The sequence below is a fragment of the Saccopteryx leptura genome, chromosome 1 (genome assembly GCF_036850995.1).
Source record: "Saccopteryx leptura isolate mSacLep1 chromosome 1, mSacLep1_pri_phased_curated, whole genome shotgun sequence".
Taxonomy (NCBI): domain Eukaryota; kingdom Metazoa; phylum Chordata; class Mammalia; order Chiroptera; family Emballonuridae; genus Saccopteryx; species Saccopteryx leptura.
Window position 1 is genome coordinate 342,722,093 of NC_089503.1, and position 19,585 is coordinate 342,741,677.

Below are 19,585 nucleotides of genomic sequence, written 5' to 3' on the forward strand. Positions count from 1 at the left end.
GCACAGACTCATCTGGTTTGAGCAAGGCTCACCAGCTTGAGCCCAAGGTCACTGGCTAAAGCAAGGGGTCACTCAGTCTGCTGTAGTCCCAGGGCAAGGCACATATGAGAAAGCAATCAATGAACAACTAAGGTGCCACAATGAAGAATTGATACTTCTCATCTTCCTCCCTTCTAGTCTGTCTGTCCCTCTCTGTCCCTCTCTCTCTCTGTCACTGTCACACATAAAAAAAGAAAATATAAATTTTATTTCAAATGTAAAACCCTGCAGAATGTAATTTGAAAAGAAAGAAGGCCCTAAGTCTTACTGATGCAAGTTCATTACACTTTACGTTAAGCAATAATGGCTAAATTAAATTTAAGTGACTTTACAGAACAGCTTGAAGATTAATGGAATTTACTTTTAAGCTTAACTGACAAAAAATAAACTATCAAAAACAGAAAATTTTGTCTATTATTGAGAATATCAATTGATTAACCGATTGCTTAACTAACATCTAAATGATTTATTCTTCACAAAGTGTATATACATACAGCTTAGTTAAAATGAAAATATCCCCAAATTCTTAATAAGAACTTATTATTAGTTGAGTTACTTGTTTATGCACGTAGACATTTATCTCTGCTTATATCCTCAAGTTCACATTCCATCGTAACAATTTTAAAACATATTTAGCAGGGTCTCTGATAAACCATCCAAGTATTTTTTTAAAACTATTCTCAAGAAAATTTATGTTCTGATTTGCATTATGATATTAGAAAAAAAAATTTTAATTTACATTTTAAAATATTTAATTTTCAAATATTCTATCTTTAAGACACTTCATTTTCATACATTTATTTGCCTTGTATGTTTCATACTCTAAACACCCATAGAACAATTTCATATGGACAGTTTTATTAAGTAAATAATTTTGTCCTACACTAAATACTGAGTCTAGGAAAATCCCCAAACTGTGAACTGTTTATTACACAGAACTCTTCCCTCTCACCAACTTTATAATGCTCTCACACAGTTGTTTCTTAAATAGCCTTAATTTGGGAACCATAAGTCTATTCACATGAATATTCAAATTATCTATTTAAATCCTGAAAGGATCCACCATCTCAAAATTATCTTCAGTCTACTTATGTAAGATATTGCTCCAATTTCATTCTCAGCTATAATACCCTAATTATCATTGGAACCAAGACCATTCAGTATCACTATCCCTATCCTTTTTTTCAAAGAGCAAACTTGAACACAACTGTAATTCTTTTAAGAATCTTTATTGAATCTTTAACAATTTAGCCTGTTGAATCTCGATGCAGTTTATAAAACAACTTCCACATAGTTTCATATAAACTGCAATCAAAAAAGTAATTTACATTGTCAAAGAAGTTATCTGAAGTTGCAAGTTATTTTTTGTAATATGCAGAACAGTAAAATGTAAGCATGCTCTCGGATGCAGGAGCTCCTGTGTACTATGGAGTTACTTTGAAGAGCTTGCTAAGGTCTGCAGGCAGTTTATGGAATGCATTCATTTTCTTCACAATTTAGGTACATGAGAATAAAACTGATACTTATGAATAGAGTATTTTTCTCAAAAAAGTTGAGGCAGCTTTTGTTGAATGCTATCTGTGTTGGTATACTTGTTACACCTTGAACTGTACTAAGAAACAGACAGCCAGGAGTCCATGTTCATGCTGAAACTTGAAAAATCACTCCACAAGCATTGAGTTCCAAGAAAGGGGAGATGGTAAAAAGACTATACAATTGTTCATCATCTTACGTTAACAGACCACACCAAGAGGTTTTACAGGACATGGGAGCAAATCCCTTTCACTGCTTTCAGTCAAGGGCAGTGGTGCTACAGTGGAGGGTAGAGGTGGTGGTGGAGCAAGCCTAGGACAAGATAAAGCTTAATTAAGTCTATATCTCATGCACAGTTGTCCTTGTTCTGTCCTCGAATGTTTCTCAAACATCTGAATTAGAACTGAGGTTTGTTAACCTGGGGTCCGCATTGATTTCATATCTGTAATGATACCCTTCCATGTGATCCCTGCAGGCATCTCTGATGTTATGCATCCACTTTTTTATCCCCTTACGGTTCAAATACAAAACCAGTAGGAAAATGGCACCGATCAGGGCTAAAACAATACCTAGAAAGACATAAGAAGTCTGCAGGGATGGAGGGAGGATAGGGTCACAGTCCAGGTCGGAGCTGTTGAGTTCCAGGAGGATCCGATTCCTCATTTTTTCTGGAAATGCACAGGTGAGCCTAGCTTTACCCTGCACTATCTCTGTCTCCTTGAGCCAGGTCACCATGTCCTCCATATGGCAGTCGCAGACCCAGGGATTGTTGTCCAAAAATACCCTGACTTGGGGCAGGCCTTGCAACTCTGCCAGGGTGCTGTTGTGAAGGGTCTTGAGGGCGTTGTCCTCCAGGTGGAGGCTTTCTAGGTGTGTCAGGTTGCGGAAGGACACGTAAGACAGGCTCACCAAAGAGTTGTTGCGCAAGTCCAGGTGCCTGAGGCCCGGCAGATGGGCCAGTACGTCGCGGGGTAGGTAGAGAAAGTGGTTGCTGGTCAGCTCCAGGCGGCGGAGCCCTCGAAGCGCCTGGCCAGCTCGCAGGGCAGCCGCCACCATACCCTCAAAGCTCTGGTTCTGCCGCTTATCCGCAGAGGCAGCAGGGGGCAGGATGTGGTTCAGGATCAGTTCCACCAGGGGGCTGGGGGTCGAGGCGCTGGCGTTGCTGCCGGAGAAAGCGAAGGGGCTGAGATAGGCCAGCGGGTTGTGGCTGAGGTCGAGCTGGCGCAGGCTGGGCAGATGCTCGAAGGCTCCAGCGCGCACCTCCATCAGGCAGCTGCCGCTGAGATTGAGCGTTGTCAGCTCGGCCAGCGGCGGTCGGCGAGCGAACGCGCCGGTGGGGAGCACTGAGAGCTGATTGCCGGTGAGGAAGAGGTTGCGCACATAAGGGGGCAGGTCCGCCGGCACCTCTGCCAGGTTGCGATTAACGCACTTGACGGTGCGCGCCGCTTCCGAGCACTCACACGGCGGGGGGCACTGGCCAGACAGCGTGGGCTGGGAGGACACCGCGGAGGCCAGGAAAGACGCAGAAGAGGTGGAAGAGGTCGCGGAGGTGGTGAGTGAGGACGACGAGACCCAGCCCAGCAAGACCAGTGCCAGGCGCGCGAGTCGCAGCCGCGCGTCCCCGGCGGCGGGGCCCCGGGAGCAACCCCCAGGCATCACGGCACCGGTCTCCCCGGAGCTGGCCTGAGACGGCGCCCGCTCCAAAGGCTAGGGAGCTGGGCCCCGAAGGCGCGCGTTTGCAGGAAGCTTCTGAAGAAAACTTTCCTCTCGTGGGAGCGGAGGAGGGACGCCGCAACCGGAACTTGGCTAACGCCAAGCGGGCATTCCCCTCCCGGGGCGATTCCCCCGCCCCTTCCCTACAGAAAGTACGCACGGCTGGTCGGGACGTTCAACTCTAGATACTCTTCCTGCCGCTGCCCCCAGGTGGCACCTCTCGCGTCTTTTGTTGGCGCCTCACGCAGGATCTGCTGCAGGACCTGGGATGAGCGGGAGAGAAACGTGAGGAGCGGTTACGGCCACAGCACTCCGAGTGTAGAAACCAGCCTATCTAAACCAAACTGTACCCACTCTGTCCCCAAGACCACCCTCTGAAAGCCCGTGAGGGCCTCAGCTCCCCCAGTCCCACTCACATCCTTACCCGGGAGAGGGCAGCGCATCCAGAGACAGGAGCGCAAAGTCTTCCCGCTGCCCTGGCTCAAGCTATATATATTCTTCCTGCCTCCTGCCGCCCTCCTTTCGCGATCAGACTCGTCCCCGGCGTGTAACTTCTGGCTTAATCCCCTGCGCCTTCCCGACCAAACTTCTCACTTTCCCACCGCCTTCGCGGACTACCTGCCTTCCGGGTCTCCGCCCCCACCCGGACCTCTTCTCCCGGTCTAGGTTAGAATGAGAGGGAAGTTTCTTTTAATCTCTTCTCGGGTAGGCAGGCAGGGTAGGATTGTACAGCTGTTGCCCCCTCCCCGCCCCAGTTCACGCCTCTGCCAGCCTCTCGGATCCCTTCGGGGGTTCAAGTCATCTCCATACAGGAGGGGAGAGGCCGCAAACAAAGCAGCGATGAAACCCGGGACAGAACGGCACTCTCCCGCCTGAAGATGGGGAGGAGCCCCGGCTCTGCCTCCCGGTTCTCGCCTGCGCGGCTGGCTCCCAACAGCTTACCTCCGCCCGCCAGCTCAGGAAGCAACTACAAGTCCCACCAGAGTCACGGTGACTTTCTGGCTCCTCGCTTCGAGTGCTGTCTCCTCGCACCCCAGCCCCTGGCCCAACCTCCGCAGCTGGGAAAAACCAACCCGGGGGGCAGGGGAGGGCCAGGCCGGCCAAAGGGACTTCTCCTGCTGCGTGGCCAACCTTGGTAGCCCTTGGCACAGAGATTTAAGAAGGAAAACTGGGGGGATCTGGGCGCCTCCTCCTGGTGGAAATCAACGAGGAATAAGCGGGAAAAGGTGAGGGAATCCCTCTCTTCCCCCCTCCTCTGCATCCTTTGGTGATTCCTCATTTTGCATACTGTATTTACCTTGGACAGGAACAAAACCGCTAGTGAATCTCGTGGAATTCACCCGGATTCGGGCTCCTAGGGCAGTAACGAGATAGATTTAGGCGTGACAGAGCAGCGCGAAGCACCAGCACAAAGAAATGAGCTGAAAATGCACAGCGGCCACAACTAAGCGCCCAGCAAGCTACAAGGGCACTTCAGAAAATCTTTCCATCAAAGGGATACCTTTGATGCCAACCTCAGATTTAGTGTAATGAATGCGTCTCCACCTGTCCCGCCCCCGCACGTCTTGAACAGTTATGGAACTTGTAAAGAGAGCGAACCAACTTTAAGATAGTAAAAAAAAAAAAAAAAGTGGAGATTCATTCTTAATTCATTAGCTTTTCTACTCCCAAAATTAAAAGCAGAGGGAAGAAAACGGCAGCCAAAGCATCTAAAAACAAAAGGCAAATAGCAACGACGTGAGTCACCCGGAAAGCAGACCCGCCCGCTCTCACCAGATGTGGTTGCAGTGTGTCAGTGCCAGTCAAGCCAGTCACTTAAGCTAGGAGACAATCACGGGTGGTGGTAGTGGTGGTGGTGGTGGTGGGGGGGATCAGAAGCTTGTTCCTCGAGTCTTATCGCTCTTGGGGATACTCAGCAGGCAGGTGGGGGAGGGAGGTGGAGAGGATGGAGCCGGGGAAAGGGACACCTCGAATGACGGCTTAATGGGATGATCTGTTGTTATATTGGAAAGGTTGGGGTCCTGAAAGCTCTATCCTTGCTCTCTCAATAATTGTGTCCTCGTGGTCCCAATCAAATAATTTCCCTAAGAGGGTGCTGGTTATTCCAGCTTCTTCATTTTGAAGGGGGGGAGGGGGAGGCTATTAGAAAAAGAGTTGGGATAATGATGATCTGGTAATGATAAAATAAGGAATGCTGAAGTTTGTGCCTGTGACTGGTGTGTTTAGTGTGAAGAAAGGCCCCAATTTCATTCCTGGTTACTTTTGCAGCAAAAGATAGTCTGAAGAGCCAATACCAGAAATGGCCCAGACAAGACCTGAAGGGGTTGGAGACTGCAGATATTTGAGCAAAAAGCCAGTTTTGTTAATTTGCATCTATCATACTTACCTGAATCTCCTTTCCTTATTTTTAAAAGTTTTTGCAATCTGAATACAAAATGCTTTTTTAAAAAAAGAGTCTCAAAAGCTGTAGTCACATTCTGTATGCTGGCTGTGGTGATGGTTACATAAATCAATACATGGTTAAAATTCATAGATCTATGTACACCAAAAAAAAAAAAAAGTCAAGTTTACTCTGTGATAAATTTTAAAACAAAATTAATTACTTCTGGCAGCCGTGTGGGGGTAGGTTGTAGTAATGCTCCGGCATGATATTAATTCTTGTTCTGATCTGAAAAGCAACTGCTCAGTTAAGAATGAAGCACTTTAGAATGTAGAAAGATTATATATATTCTCATGTGATTCTCCAATCAATTCAGCAATATAGATATAATTAGTGTTATCATCTTGTTGTCACTCGTGGTGTTAACCTAGTCTACAAATGAAAACTGTGAGGCTCTGAGTGTTGATTGCCTTTTACTTGCCAAACCCTGTGATGATCACTTTACAGAAATTATTTTATTTACACTGTACATCAATACTCAGGTAGGCATTTCCACTCCAGTTTTACAGGTGAGAAAATTGAGGCAAAAATAAATATACTGTAGTCCCCCTTTATCTGCTGGGGATACATTCTAAGACTCCCTAAATGCCTAAACCATGGATATATACTATTTTATATAATCTTATATATACTGTTTTTTCCCATACATACATACCTATATGTAGAGGCCCTGAATACGAACATAGAACAGGGACAAGTTCAGTGCCCTGAGGCAAAGGCCACAGTGACTTGACTGACAAAAGTACTGAACAGAGTACTGTGCTGAATGCAGCACAATAGGGATAAAATGAGCAATTCTGATTAATCAATAGGTGGGGACATCTGAGCTACTTCCCTTGCCCTTTAATCTGCTCTAAAGAAGTTTCCCTTCCTGACTCCCTCATTCTTGTCTCTGTTTCTATTTGTGTGTATCAATAAATACCTGTAGGGACTGGGGGTAGGGCCCTCTCATGAAACCTGTATAGGGGTTGTGAGGCGGTCTCCCCTAGGTCCCTTGGTGCACGCCATGTGGTCTCTGAGCAGTCATTGTCTCCACGACACCTATGATAAATTTTAGTTTATAAATTAGGCACAATGAAAGATGAACAATAATAAAATAGAACAGTTATTAACAATATATTGTAATGGAAGTTATATGAACATGGTGTCTCTCTGTCTCTCAAAATATCTTTGTACTGCACTTACCTTTAACTTAAAAGAAGGCACGTTTCAGCTTCTTTTTGGCATATCTGAATTGCCAGCCTCACTACTTTTGCACTTTAGGGCCATTATGAAATAAAATGAGTTATCTGAACACAAGTAGTACTTCAATATCTTGACAGTTGATCTGATAACCAAGATGGCTACTAAGTGACTAAGGGGTGTGTTGGGCAGATAAAATATATTATGTTCAGTTTGTTAAAGATGGCACTGCCCACATGGAAGCCCATTGCCCAGGTGATATTAATATGTGTTGGGGGTGGGCTGTGGGCAGGCAGGATCCTTGTAGCCTGGGGCTTGGTTTTAGGACTAAGCCTTTCCCACCCTTTTTGATGTGGGGTGGTGCAATCCCATCATGCCTCAGATAAGTGACTTTGTATTAGAGACTTCCCTATTTTATATATTGGATTAAAGGTTTTGATTTCTGCACTATAAAGTGGGGCAGACCAGGAACTTGCTCTCTCGGTTTCCGAGATTAGCATTAGAGAGGAGAGAGCAGAGAAAGGGGAGCAGAGAAGGGCTATGTGGAGGAGAGGCAGCCAAGATAGAGGAATGCTGAAGAAGCCAGTTTGTGCAGAGAGAAGGAGATGGGGAACAGAGGTGAATAAGGCTGGTGAGCTAGAAACCTTTGATTCTAGGAAACTCGGATAAGTCAGTAGCTTTGTGAGCGCTGAATGAGTGGGTTTTGGAGCCCAGTGAGTGTTTTTACTTGCCCACCGGGTGAAAGCTAGGATTAAAGATGATAGCCCACCAGTTTTTGGCTCCATTGTTTCATTACTGTCTGTCCTAATCTAATGGGAACCTGCATATGAATGGCCATGATGGCAGCTCCTGGCCTTACAGGGTGGGAAACGAACAGCATGGATACATTGGACAAAGGGATGGTTCTTTGCCAGGGGCAGGAGGAAGTGTGATATTTTATCATTCACAACAGGTACACAATTTAAAGCTTATGAATTATTTGTTTCTGAAATTTTCTGTTCTGTATTTTCTGACCTGGGTTGACACCAATAACTGAAACCTTGGAAAGTGAAACTGCAAATAAGGGGGGACTACTGTAACTTTTCCCAATGGATGGTGGAGTTGGGGACCCGACCCAGATTTGTCTGCCTTTCATATGTATCCCACATTCCACACCTAGGCAAGGTTAAGTAGTTTGCACAAAGCCCTATTCAGCCACACCACACCCTCATCCCTGGCTCTTTTTCTACTTTTCTTCCTCTACCTCCCCTTAGCTGGCAGTTGGTTATGGCTGCTTACTTAGGATCCAGAAACTTGGGTCTTTTCTAACTCCACTGCTTACTGTGTGACTTCTATGTACCTGTTTCTTAACCTGTAAAATATGAATACTAATACAACTTTAGCACATTTCCATGAGAATTAAGATTGTATAATGTAACACACAGTATAATTCTCTTATTATTTTTCTCTCCTTAATTACTCTCCTCACCATTTCTTGTGCACTCATTATATCTCTGTAGCTAACTATATTAGTATAATAGTACAAGGATGAAGAGTTTATTATCTCTATAACAACAATTGCAAGACTTAGCAAATAAAAATTCAGGGTATTCAATTAAATTTCAATTTCAGTTAAACAATAATTTTTTTTTTAGTATAAATACGTCCCATGCAACATTTGGGATGTACTACTAATTTAATTCATTGTTTACTTGAAATTTTAATTTAACTGGACATCCTTTCTTTGATCTGACGAAAAAGGATTTTATCACCTGGTGTAAGAAACACGGAAATAAAAGCCTTCAATGCAGAACATTTAGTGCAGTTTGATGTGTGTGTCTTTCCAATCGCCTCTCTCTTTGTATATATTTTACTTCTGTTTCTGCTATTTTTATATGAATGAGATCATAGTATTTTCCATAATTTTTCTTACTTTAAATCAACCATATATTGTTTCATGTCCATACACATAAGTATGTGTTCTTTTCTTTTTTTAAAATACAGTTTATTGATTTTTAGAGAGAGGAAGGGAGAGAGAGAGATAGAAACATCAATCTGTTTCTGTATGTGCCCTGACTGCAGATCAAGCTGGTAACCTTTGCATATCAGGATGATGTTCTAACCAATGGAGCAATGTAGCAAAGGTACTTTCTTCTTTTTTAAAGACTGCAAAATATTCTGTACCATGGGTTGTTATACCACATTTTTTAACTGTCTCACTGAAAGACGTTTAGATCAGCAAGTACTTTTTAAAGAAGTTTCCTTCAAGTGAGAAAAGCTTACTAATAGTTCTGTTTTGATTGTTATAAGCATTTAATTCTCCTAAATTAACATACTTGCCTTACTCTTGACTACTTGATATTTTTTGTTACTGTTCAAGATGCTATTTCAGTGGTTCTCAAAGTGTGCACCAGGGTGCACTGGTGCACCCTAGAAGATTTCCAGGTGTGCCCCATGGTATTCCAGAGAAATATGTGCCTGTTGGGGACCAAAAATCCAACAGTGTTTTTGGAGTTTAGATTTTTGAGGAATGAGGTGTGGGGAATTGGCTGTAAGCTGACAGTCTGCCCAACCCCCCACCTCACTTGCCTGATTAGGTTGCAAAAGGCTGTTAAGCTGTGGTGCTGGATTGTTTACACTACCCCCCATGTTCCCCAGAAAGACTAGAGACAAGTTTCTTCTGTCCTTTGTTTGGTGTAAAGTTAAGATGCTATGTATGGTGGGGGTTTTCTGTACTTGGTAAAATTCCTGGGTTGCCTTGGAAACAAGACCAAAGATCTCATTGATTTGCTAATAGCCCACTTTTCCCTATAAATAAAGTAAGATGTGGGTTTTGGGCGTGCTTTGTTCTTGCCAGCAGCAATTACAGGGCCCTCCCAACCCCGTATTTTCTTAATTCCACGTATTTTCTTAATTCCACGTATTTTCTTAATTCTGCACTGTTCCCACTAGGGACCTGGAATTACTAGCTGTGCTGGTTCGCAGCATGTGCCCAGATATAAAAATAAATACAGTTACTCTATTATACCATTTCATTATGGAAATATGGCTTTTTGTTAACACATCATTATTATATTTATTATTAACACATCATTATATTATTTCTAGATAAATACACCCAAATAAAATGGATAGATTTCTCAAAAAGAAGCATAATATTGAAGAATCTGATTCTGGAAGTGAGCAGAAGTATAAGTAAAATAGGACTTGAAGGCTGATGGGCAGAATTTAATTTATAGCATTTTCCATCACTTAACACTGAAAAATACGACTGGATTAGAAACCCATTCATAGAGGCTTCAAGTGATTTTGGTTTAACATTACAGAAGAAGAAGATCTGGCAGCTATATCCACTGATCGTGGATTGATGATTAAACATAAGGAATTGTCTCTTGAAGCCTTTTAGATTTCTATAAAAGAAGAATATGTGACAATATCTAAAAAAACTTTGAACATTTCACTACAATTTTTAACATCCTATTTATGTGTATTAGGATTTTCTATCCTCAACACAATTAAGAGTAAAAAGAGAGGAATTCTTAAATGTATTGACAAGGAAATGAGAGTTTGCCTTTCAAATATATGCCCAAACATTGAAGAAATTGCTAGGACACATCAGGCTCATGTTTCTCATAAACACAAGAATGAAAAAACTTAACACATTTATGCTGGGACCTGCCAAATTTACTAAATCTTACTAAGATTGTATCTATATATATAAAAAGATAACTTTTATGAATTATAAAAAGCATAACAAAAAATGTAACATAAAAATGTTTTTTAATGTCAGAATAAATTTAATTTTGTCGTACTTATTTCATTTATTTACCATAAAAGCATGCTTGGACTTTATATTTTTTCTCTAATATTTGACTTAATTATTATAACATATTTCTCAGAAATTTGTATATAGTGCGCCTACAATTATTTGTAGGATTTTAAATGCACCCCAACTTCAAAATGTTTGAGAACCACTGTGCTATTTACATGCTATAAAGCAGGACAGGATTTCAATGCACATCTTCTCTCATTTATTCTTTTTGTTTTGTTTTTTGTATTTTTCTGAAGCTGGAAATGGGGAGGCAGTCAGACAGACTCCTGCATGTGCCTGACCGGGATCCACCCAGTATGCCCACCAGGGGGCGATGCTCTGCCCATCTGGGGCATCACTCTGCCGCAATCAGAGCCATTCTAGCGCCTGAGGCAGAGGCCACAGAGCCATCCTCAGCGCCTGGGCCAACTTTGCTCCATGGAGCCTTGGCTGTGGGAGAGGAAGAGAGAGAGAGGAAGGAGAGGGGGAGGGATGAAGAAGCAGATGAGTGCTTCTCCTGTGTGCCCTGGCCAGGAATCGAACCCAGGACTCCTGCATGCCAGGCCAACGCTGTACCACTGAGCCAACCAGCCAGGGCCTTCATTTATTCTTTTATTCCAAATGAAATGAAAAGGGATCTGAATGTCTGGATAGAGAAAAGCCAATTTTATTTATTTTTTACAGAGATAGAGAGAGAGTTAAAGATAGGAACAGACAGACAGGAACAGAGAGAGATGAGAAGCATCAATCATCAGTTTTTCGGTGCAACACCTTAGTTGTTCATTGATTTCTTTCTCATATGTGCTTTGACCGTGGGCCTTCAGCAGACCGAGTAACCCCTTGCTCAAGCCAGCGACCTTGGGTCCAAGCTGGTGAGCTTTGCTCAAACTGGCGATCTTGGGGTCTTGAATCTGTGTCTTCCGTATCTCAGTCCGATGCTCTATCCACTGCGCCACCGCCTGGTCAGGCAAGAGAAAAGCCAATTTAATATGTTTCAATAGGTCACTATGGAGCCTCCAGGAAAATATTTCTGCATTATTTTCTTAGCAGATTTTTTTCTACAGGAACCAATTTTCTTCTAATGACCCAAAGGAAAGTTAATAGTAAATTATTGAAATGTAAAATTCTGAGAAGGCAAGGAATAATGTTGTATATTTTAAAAAGGTTAGTGATTATGGCCGCCCTCGTGGTTACTAGCAAAGAGAAGCCATGTGGTCCAGCATCGACAAATATTTAATACTAGTTAATTTTGGTCTCTGTCTTAATTAGCAAAGGATTGATGGAAGTGAACACTTTGAAATCTAAAAAATACCTAAAACAAAATCAAGACTTGGTAAACATCAAGCACTGTTGTCATAAAACTATAAGTCAACACTTAAAATCAGAACAATCAACTGGAGGTTTGATTCAGGGGAAAAAATACATATTTTATACACACATTCATGGAAAAATAATTTTTAATAACTGTTAATGATTAAAAAGAAACTTCTCATGAGTTGATTTCAGATCACTTTAGAATGAAATGGGCTTCTTGTCTGAGATATATAAACTAAATTAAGTAAAATATAAACTAGGGAATAGGTCAAAACTATGTGTTTCATGAGTCAGTACAATGGGAGTTGGAGCTAGTAAAAGAAAACTATAACAAAGATGTTTCAAAATGCATTGGAGATTAAATAAATACTAAAGAAAGACAAAGCTAAAAGGCTATGACAGACTGAGGAGATTAAAGTGGATGGAAAATATGTGATTCTTCAAAGATGAGAAAATATTTGAAGGTAAATTTAAAAAAATTATATATGATAGTAATTGGGCAGAACTCTCCAAATAGCTAACATTTTAAGGTCATTCAACTTTAAGTGTTTAATTTTTAAGACCTCACCATTTTCCCTTTATTTATTTGATGTTCTCAGGATATAAAAGTACATAGGATAAAAATTCCTGCCATCAGAGTTCAGTCTGGTAATAGAGGCAGACCACCGAAGTCACAAGACATTGACAATGTAGGGGTCAAGGGAAAAGTGGCAAAATTGTCTGGGGAAGTAATACTTATTGCATTTTGAATAATTATCAAGAACTTGCCAGGTAAGAGATTGACAAGTTGGTGAAAGATTCAGAGAACTTGTTCAGTTCTGTAGACTACCTGGGGAAGAGCACAGCACACACTAGAAGGTCAAATTTGAAATATGTTCTAATCAGTTTACTGCCCTCCATGCTAAAAGGTTTGACTTTGTCCTAGAGTGCCTGGGAGCCTCTGAAGTCAGTCCCCAGGAGAATGACATGAGTGGTTGAGCATATTAGATCACTCCAAGGCTGATGGCAGTGCACATGCAGATTTGCAGGCATCCCCAAACTACGGCCCCGCGGGCCACATGTGGCCCCCTGAGGCCATTTATCCGGCTCCACAACGCACCCCGGAAGGAGCACCTCTTTCATTGGTGGTCAGTGAGAGGAGCACTGTATGTGGCGGCCCTCCAACGGTCTGGTCTGAGGGACAGTGAACTGGCCCCCTGTGTAAAAAGTTTGGGGACCTCTGCCGGGAGTTGGAGGATGTGGGCCTTTTCATTTATTAGAGTCTCGCAACAGTGGATAAGCAAGCAGATAGGGCAAAACTGCTTCTCCCTCTCTCTCAGGACTCACAAGCAATACAGGCTGGGGGGAGAACCCCTTCTCTTTCAAACAATGGCCTCTCCGAATGGCGGCAGGCAACCCACAATTACAATTTGCCACTCTGAGGGCAATCCCCTACAGCCTTACATAGACTATACACACATGGTGCTGCCCCGTGCTCGTGCACCAGTAAGGCAAAGTACAAGCAAGCAAGCCTAACACATTTGTTTGCCCACCACCTTTGCTATCCATTTTAGGGGTGAATTATAGGCAGAGAAGACTAAAGACAGGGAGAAAGGTTGAGAGGTCCAAGTGAGAGATGTTGAAGAACCAAACTAAAGCAGTTGTAAGAGATAGGCAAGGTAGGAACAGATTATATAGACCAGTGGTGGCCCTGGCCGATTGGCCCAGTGGTAGAACGTCGGCCTGGCGTGCAGGAGTCCCGGGTTCAATTCCCGGCCAGGGCACACAGGAGAAGCACCCATTTGCTTCTCCACCCCTCCCCCTCTCCTTCCTCTCTGTCTCTCTCTTCCCCTCCCGCAGCCGAGGCTCCACTGGAGCAAAGTTGGCCCGGGCGCTGAGGATGACTCTGTGGCCTCTGCCTCAGGCGCTAGAATGGCTCTGATTGCGGCAGAGCGATGCACCAGATGGGCAGAGCATCGCCCCCTGGTGGACATGCCAGGTGGATCCCGGTCGGGCGCATGCAGGAGTCTGACTGCCTCCCCATTTCCAACTTAAGAAAAATACAAAAACAAAAGAAAATTCCAGAAATAAATCATTCCTAAGTTTCATCCTGCACGCTATTCTGAATAACGTGATGAAATCTCATGTTGTCCTCCAACATGCTGGGGATGTGAATCATTCCTTTGTTTAGCATCTTCACACTGTGTGTGCTGCCTGCCAGGTACTCACTCAGTAGCCAACTCAGTAGCCATCTCCATTATCAGATCAACTGTCAAGTTATTGAAGTACTTTTGTTCAAATAATCCTTATTTTTCTTAATAATGAACCCAAAATGCAATGGTCGCAATTTAGATAGGAGCTGTAAAGTGCTTCCTTTAAGTGAAAAGGTTAAAGTTCTGGACTTCATAAAAAAAAACAGAATCCGCCCTGGCCGGTTGGCTCAGCGGTAGAGCGTCTGCCTGGCGTGTGGGGGACCCGGGTTCAATTCCCGGCCAGGGCACATAGGAGAAGCGCCCATTTGCTTCTTCACCACTCCCCCCCTCCTTCCTCTCTGTCTCTCTCTTCCCCTCCCACAGCCAAGGCTCCATTGGAGCGAACATGGCCCGGGCGCTGAGGATGGCTCCTTGGCCTCTGCCCCGGGCGCTAGAGTGGCTCTGGTCACGGCAGAGCGACGCCCCAGAGGGGCAGAGCATCACCCCCTGGTGGGCAGAGCGTCGCCCCTGGTGGGCGTGCCAGGTGGATCCCAGTCGGGCGCATGCGGGAGGCTGTCTGACTGTCTCTCCCCGTTTCCAGCTTCAGAAAAATACAAAAAAAAAAACCCCACAAAAAAACAGAATCATGTTGAGGTTGCTATGATCTATCCATGAAGTTGCCTAATTTACCCATTAAATTTTATCATAGGTATGTATGTATATGAAAAAAACATAATATATATAGGGCTTGGGGCTATACACAGTTTTAGGCATTTACTGGGGATCTTGGAGTGTATCTCCTGAGGAAAAAGTGGGATCTACTTTATATTATAGAGGTTTCTGATAATCTCAGCCTCCACCCTCCACATTATAGGCAATCACTCTAAAATTGTTCCATAACTTTTAGGCTTTACCATAAAGAATTGAAAGCTTTCTTAAAATAAGAAAATAACCAGTAGTTATTAATAAACTGAATTTAATTATTACTAATTAGATAAATAATTGTGCAATGTTATTTGTAATAGCCAAGATTTGGAAGCAACCCAATACCATTAGTATATGAGTGGATAAAAAAGTAGTGATACATTTACACAATGGAATACTACTCAGCCATAAAAAGGAAGGAAATCTTTCCTTTTGCAACAGCATGGATGAACCTGGAGAGCACAATGCTAGTGAAATAAGCCAGTCAGAGAAAGACAAGTACCACATGATTTCACTTATATGTAGAAACTAATGAGTACAATTAAGTAACAAACAAAATAGAAACAAACTCATAGATATGGAAAACAGACTGATAGCTGTGAAAGGGGATGGGAGTTGGGGGCTGGGTGAAAAAAGTGAAGGCATTAAGCAAAGAAAGAAAAAACTTAAGGACAGATAACAGTGTGGTAATTACAAGAGGGAAAGGGTGAGGGGGAGGCAGAGAGGGTAAAGGGGGATAAATGGTGATGGAAGAAGCCTTGACTCAGGATGGTGAATATACATTACAATATGTATACAGATGATGTATTATAGAGTTGTTGTACACCTGAAACCTATATAATTTTATTGACCAATGTCACTGCACTAAATTCAATACAAAGTTAAAAATAAACTTTAAAAAAATCCCCAGAATGATCAATCTAGCATCAGCTTTGTCCTCCCTCACTAGAAGACAAAGGGAGGTGTTGGCACTGGTCCTAGATTTTAAGCAACTCAAAGGAGGAGCCACAAGGCAGATTCTCTTGAATTGGTTGGTAATTTCTGACATAATTCCAAAGCATAAACAAGTCTGCTCTTCTTTCAAGCTATACTACTTACAAAAATTAGGGAATATTTCAAAATGAATATGAAGCAATAAAAAGAAGCATTTGATTTTTTTATTATTATTAAACAAGAATGCCAGAAAAGCAAATGGCAAGTCAAAGAAAGTTGTTAGATTATGCAAATGAGTGCAAAACCAACTTTTATTTCACTGGTGAAAATGCACTATACAAAGGCTGAAAGAACTGGAGTATCTGCACGTTCCCTGATCCCCTAATTCTTGTGAGCAGTGTATTCTCTAGAAAATAGTCATTTTATGTGTGCCATTTTAAAATAGTAAACAGTGATATAAAGTATGATTGTCTTAGGCCTGAAATACCTTTCAGGAGAGGTGAATCTATGAGAGCAAGAAATTTAAGCATGATTTTTTTATTGGTATTTTGTAACAACACTTATTTGGACTTCCCCTGGCTAATAACTCTTCCAGTGGCTCCAGTTTTCACAAAGCTTTGTGTTCCTGTTTGCCATAAAACCAGCAGTCTGAGAAGTCACCCACTGTCCTGAGCCCCTGTATCCTCTCTCTTCCCCCTTGAGTCATCTGTTATCCCCTTAGGTTTTCAAAATAATTTAAAAAATGGTAGTTATTAATAAACTAAATTTATTTATTATTTATTAGATAAATATTTTTGGAGTGTATGAGTGCTTCTAGGCACTGTACTGAGAACTGTTTGCATGGAAACTTATTGTTTCCACTGGTTAACATGTGAGTGTGGGAAATCTAGTCTTCTTTTTTGTTTAATTAAAATATTTTGTTACTGAATATAGAAAACACATACTCAACAATATATTAGTTTTTGAATAGTGTAAGAAAACCTGTACACATACTACTCAGCTTACAAATTCTAACATTTGGTCTTTTTTGTTTTCAGTTTTCTTTTGTATGTTATTAAAGTGTACAATTTAGAAAGTTTTGACTTAATGTATACACTCTTGAAACCATATTTACAATCAAGAAAATGAACATATTTATTACCCTCAAAAGTTTGCTCATGACCTTTTATAATCCCTCTTACCACGTTATCCCCACCCCTACCCATCCCCAGGCAACCATTAATTTGGTCACAATAGTTTGAGTTTTCTAGGATTTTATGTAAATGGAATCATGCAGTATGTGATCCTTTTAATCTGGCTTCTTTCACTCAGCACAATTAATTTGAGATTTATTCGTGCTGTTAAGAGTATCAGTAATTTATTCCCATTATTTTCTGAGTAGTATTCCATGGTATGAATGTAGGAAATTTTGTTTATTCCTTTACTGTTGATGGACATTTGGACTGTTTCCAGTTTGGGACCATCACATATAAAGGTGTGATAAGCATTCATGTTCAAGTGTTCAAGTCTTTGTGTGGACATATGCTTTCATTTGGTGGGGGGGGTAACTGCCAAGAGGGTGGAATGGTTCAGTCACATGGTAGTTTACTTTTTAACTTTTTCAGGAATTGCCAAAATGGTTTCCAAAGGAGTTAAACCATTTTACTTTACTCCAGGAGTGAAGAAGAGTTTTGGTTGCTCCACATCCTTCCGACTCTTGATATGGTTAAACTTAGTAATTTCAGAGGTCGAAAAGGTATGTAGTAGTATCTTATTGTGTTTTTAATTGATCAGTGATGTTGAGTGTCTTTTAATGTTTTTATTTGACATTTGTTTATCTTCTTTCATGAAATATCTGACCAAGTCTTTGCCCATTTTTTATTGGACTGTTTGTTCCTTATGATTGAGTTTTAAGAGTTCTTTACATATATATTCTAGCTTCCAAGAAATAGTAACAAATTATAATTGTACACCTAGAAAAATATTGTTGATACTCCCAATTTAAGGAAAAAGTAAAGACTTCTACAATCATCCAAGAGAAAAGTTGGCACTTGTAAAGAAAGAAAAACATGACTGATTTTAGAAATTTTCTTTTCTATTAGATGCTAGAAGAATTTGGAATACTGTGAATAACCTGAATATTTAAAAGTAATTTAACTTATTGTTTAAAATATACAATGTATTTGAACAGTTGAAAATTCAAAAGTGAGAGAAAGGTATACAAGGGAAAATTCTTTTTCCACTCCTGTCCCTAAGCTTATCCAGTTAGCCTGTCCATAAGCAACCAACTTTTATCAGGTTTTTGTATATATATGTCCAGTTATGTCCTATGCATACATATGAAAATTTATTTTCACAAATAATGAAATACTGTATATTCTTCTTTACTTTAACTGAAGTATAAATCTCAGAGATTATTCCTTATTAGTATAATAATAATTCTTTTATGGGTAGATGGTTTCCATTACATTAGTGTATTAGCTAACTATTTCTGTGCAATAAACCACATCAAAATGCTGACAAAATAACAATTCTTTATAAGTATAGCTTATGCATCTGTATGTTGGCTAACGATTGGATAATCTGGGATGGAAAACTCTGCTAATCAGGGCTTGCTCATGCTTCTGCAAATTGACTGGTGGGTTCTACTCTAGGTTGGGCTTGTCTGAAAACAATTTTGCACCCAGTGGTTATTATCTTTCTCACAAGACCAGTGAAATAGCTTTGGTATGCTCTTCTCATGACAATAGTAGAAGCACAAGAGCAAGCAAGCTGAATCCATGTAAGTCCTCTTTAAAATACCGCTTGTATCACATCTGTCAGCACGCTATCAGCAAAAGCAGATCACATGCTAACACTGAGGAGCAGAGAATCATACCCCATTCACAATGGAAGAGCACTGCAAAATGACCTGGCAAAGGGCTCGTATAGAGGAAAGTCCGAAGAAGTCAGACTATTGATGTAACCTGCCACAAACTGATATACCTCAATTTATTTAAATAACTCCCTATTACAAACAGGTTGATAATTACTAATGAATACACATGTCATTTTACACATATGCAAGTATATCTCTAAGATGAATCCTTAGAAGTGTTTTTAGGATATGAGCTTTTGCAATTGTGATATGTGTTGATAAAGTTCTGTTCAGAGACCACTGTAGCGATTTGTATTCCTACCAGCAATGTTGGGAGTATGTTACAAAATTTTTTTATCTTTGCAACTCTGGCACATGAAAATGTAATTTTTGTATAGCTCTAATTTGTATTTTATTGTTTAATTCTAAGTCAGGTTGACAATCTTTTACACATGTTTAAAAACCATTTATATATTTTAAAAAACCATTTATATTTCCTATTTTAATCCATTAATTCAATTTTGTGCCCATTTCGTTCCAATGGTTTTTAAATTTTTCTTAATTGATTTGTTTATATTATATAGAAATCACTGGATTGGTGGTAGTGCAGTCGATAGAGCGTTGACCTGGAACAGTGAGTGCTGAGGTCCCAGGTTCCAAATTCCAACGTCACCAGCATGACTGGGCTCGCCAGCCTGAGCACGGGATTGTTTGCTTGAGTGTGGGATCATCAACATGATCCCATGGTTGCTGGCTTGAGTCCAAAGGTCACTGGCTTGAAGCCAAAGGTCGCTGACTTGAGCCCAGGGTTGCTGAGCCCAAGTCACTGGCTTGGTTTGAGCCGCCCTCCAAACCCCCTGTCAAGGCAGGTATGAGCAGCAATCAATGAACAAGTAACTGAGTTGATGCTTCTCACTCTCCTCCCCACC

The 19,585-nt window shown here is 41.5% G+C and overlaps 1 protein-coding gene across 4 annotated transcripts; it reads right to left on the minus strand.

Annotated features, from left to right (window-relative positions):
• Positions 1-1,294: 1,294 nt before the first annotated feature.
• Positions 1,295-4,681, minus strand: TPBG (trophoblast glycoprotein). Of its 4 annotated transcripts, XM_066358964.1 has the most exons (3): positions 4,583-4,681; positions 4,228-4,477; positions 1,295-3,548 (listed from the first exon to the last, which is right to left on the minus strand). In XM_066358964.1, exon 3 carries the CDS (start codon positions 3,226-3,228, stop codon positions 1,957-1,959), a length of 1,272 nt encoding a protein of 423 aa, XP_066215061.1. In that variant the 5' UTR covers positions 3,229-3,548; positions 4,228-4,477; positions 4,583-4,681; the 3' UTR covers positions 1,295-1,956. The 4 variants fall into 4 exon arrangements, with proteins under 4 accessions (XP_066215061.1, XP_066215063.1, XP_066215064.1 ...); XM_066358966.1 differs by lacking the exon at positions 4,228-4,477; XM_066358967.1 differs by lacking the exons at positions 4,228-4,477; positions 4,583-4,681 and adding an exon at positions 3,904-3,923.
• Between the last annotated feature and the right edge of the window lie 14,904 nt (positions 4,682-19,585).

Excerpts from the sequence above, each read along its gene's own strand:
- TPBG (XM_066358966.1), bottom strand. The coding sequence starts at position 3,228 with ATGCCTGGGGGTTGCTCCCGGGGCCCCGCCGCCGGGGACGCGCGGCTG.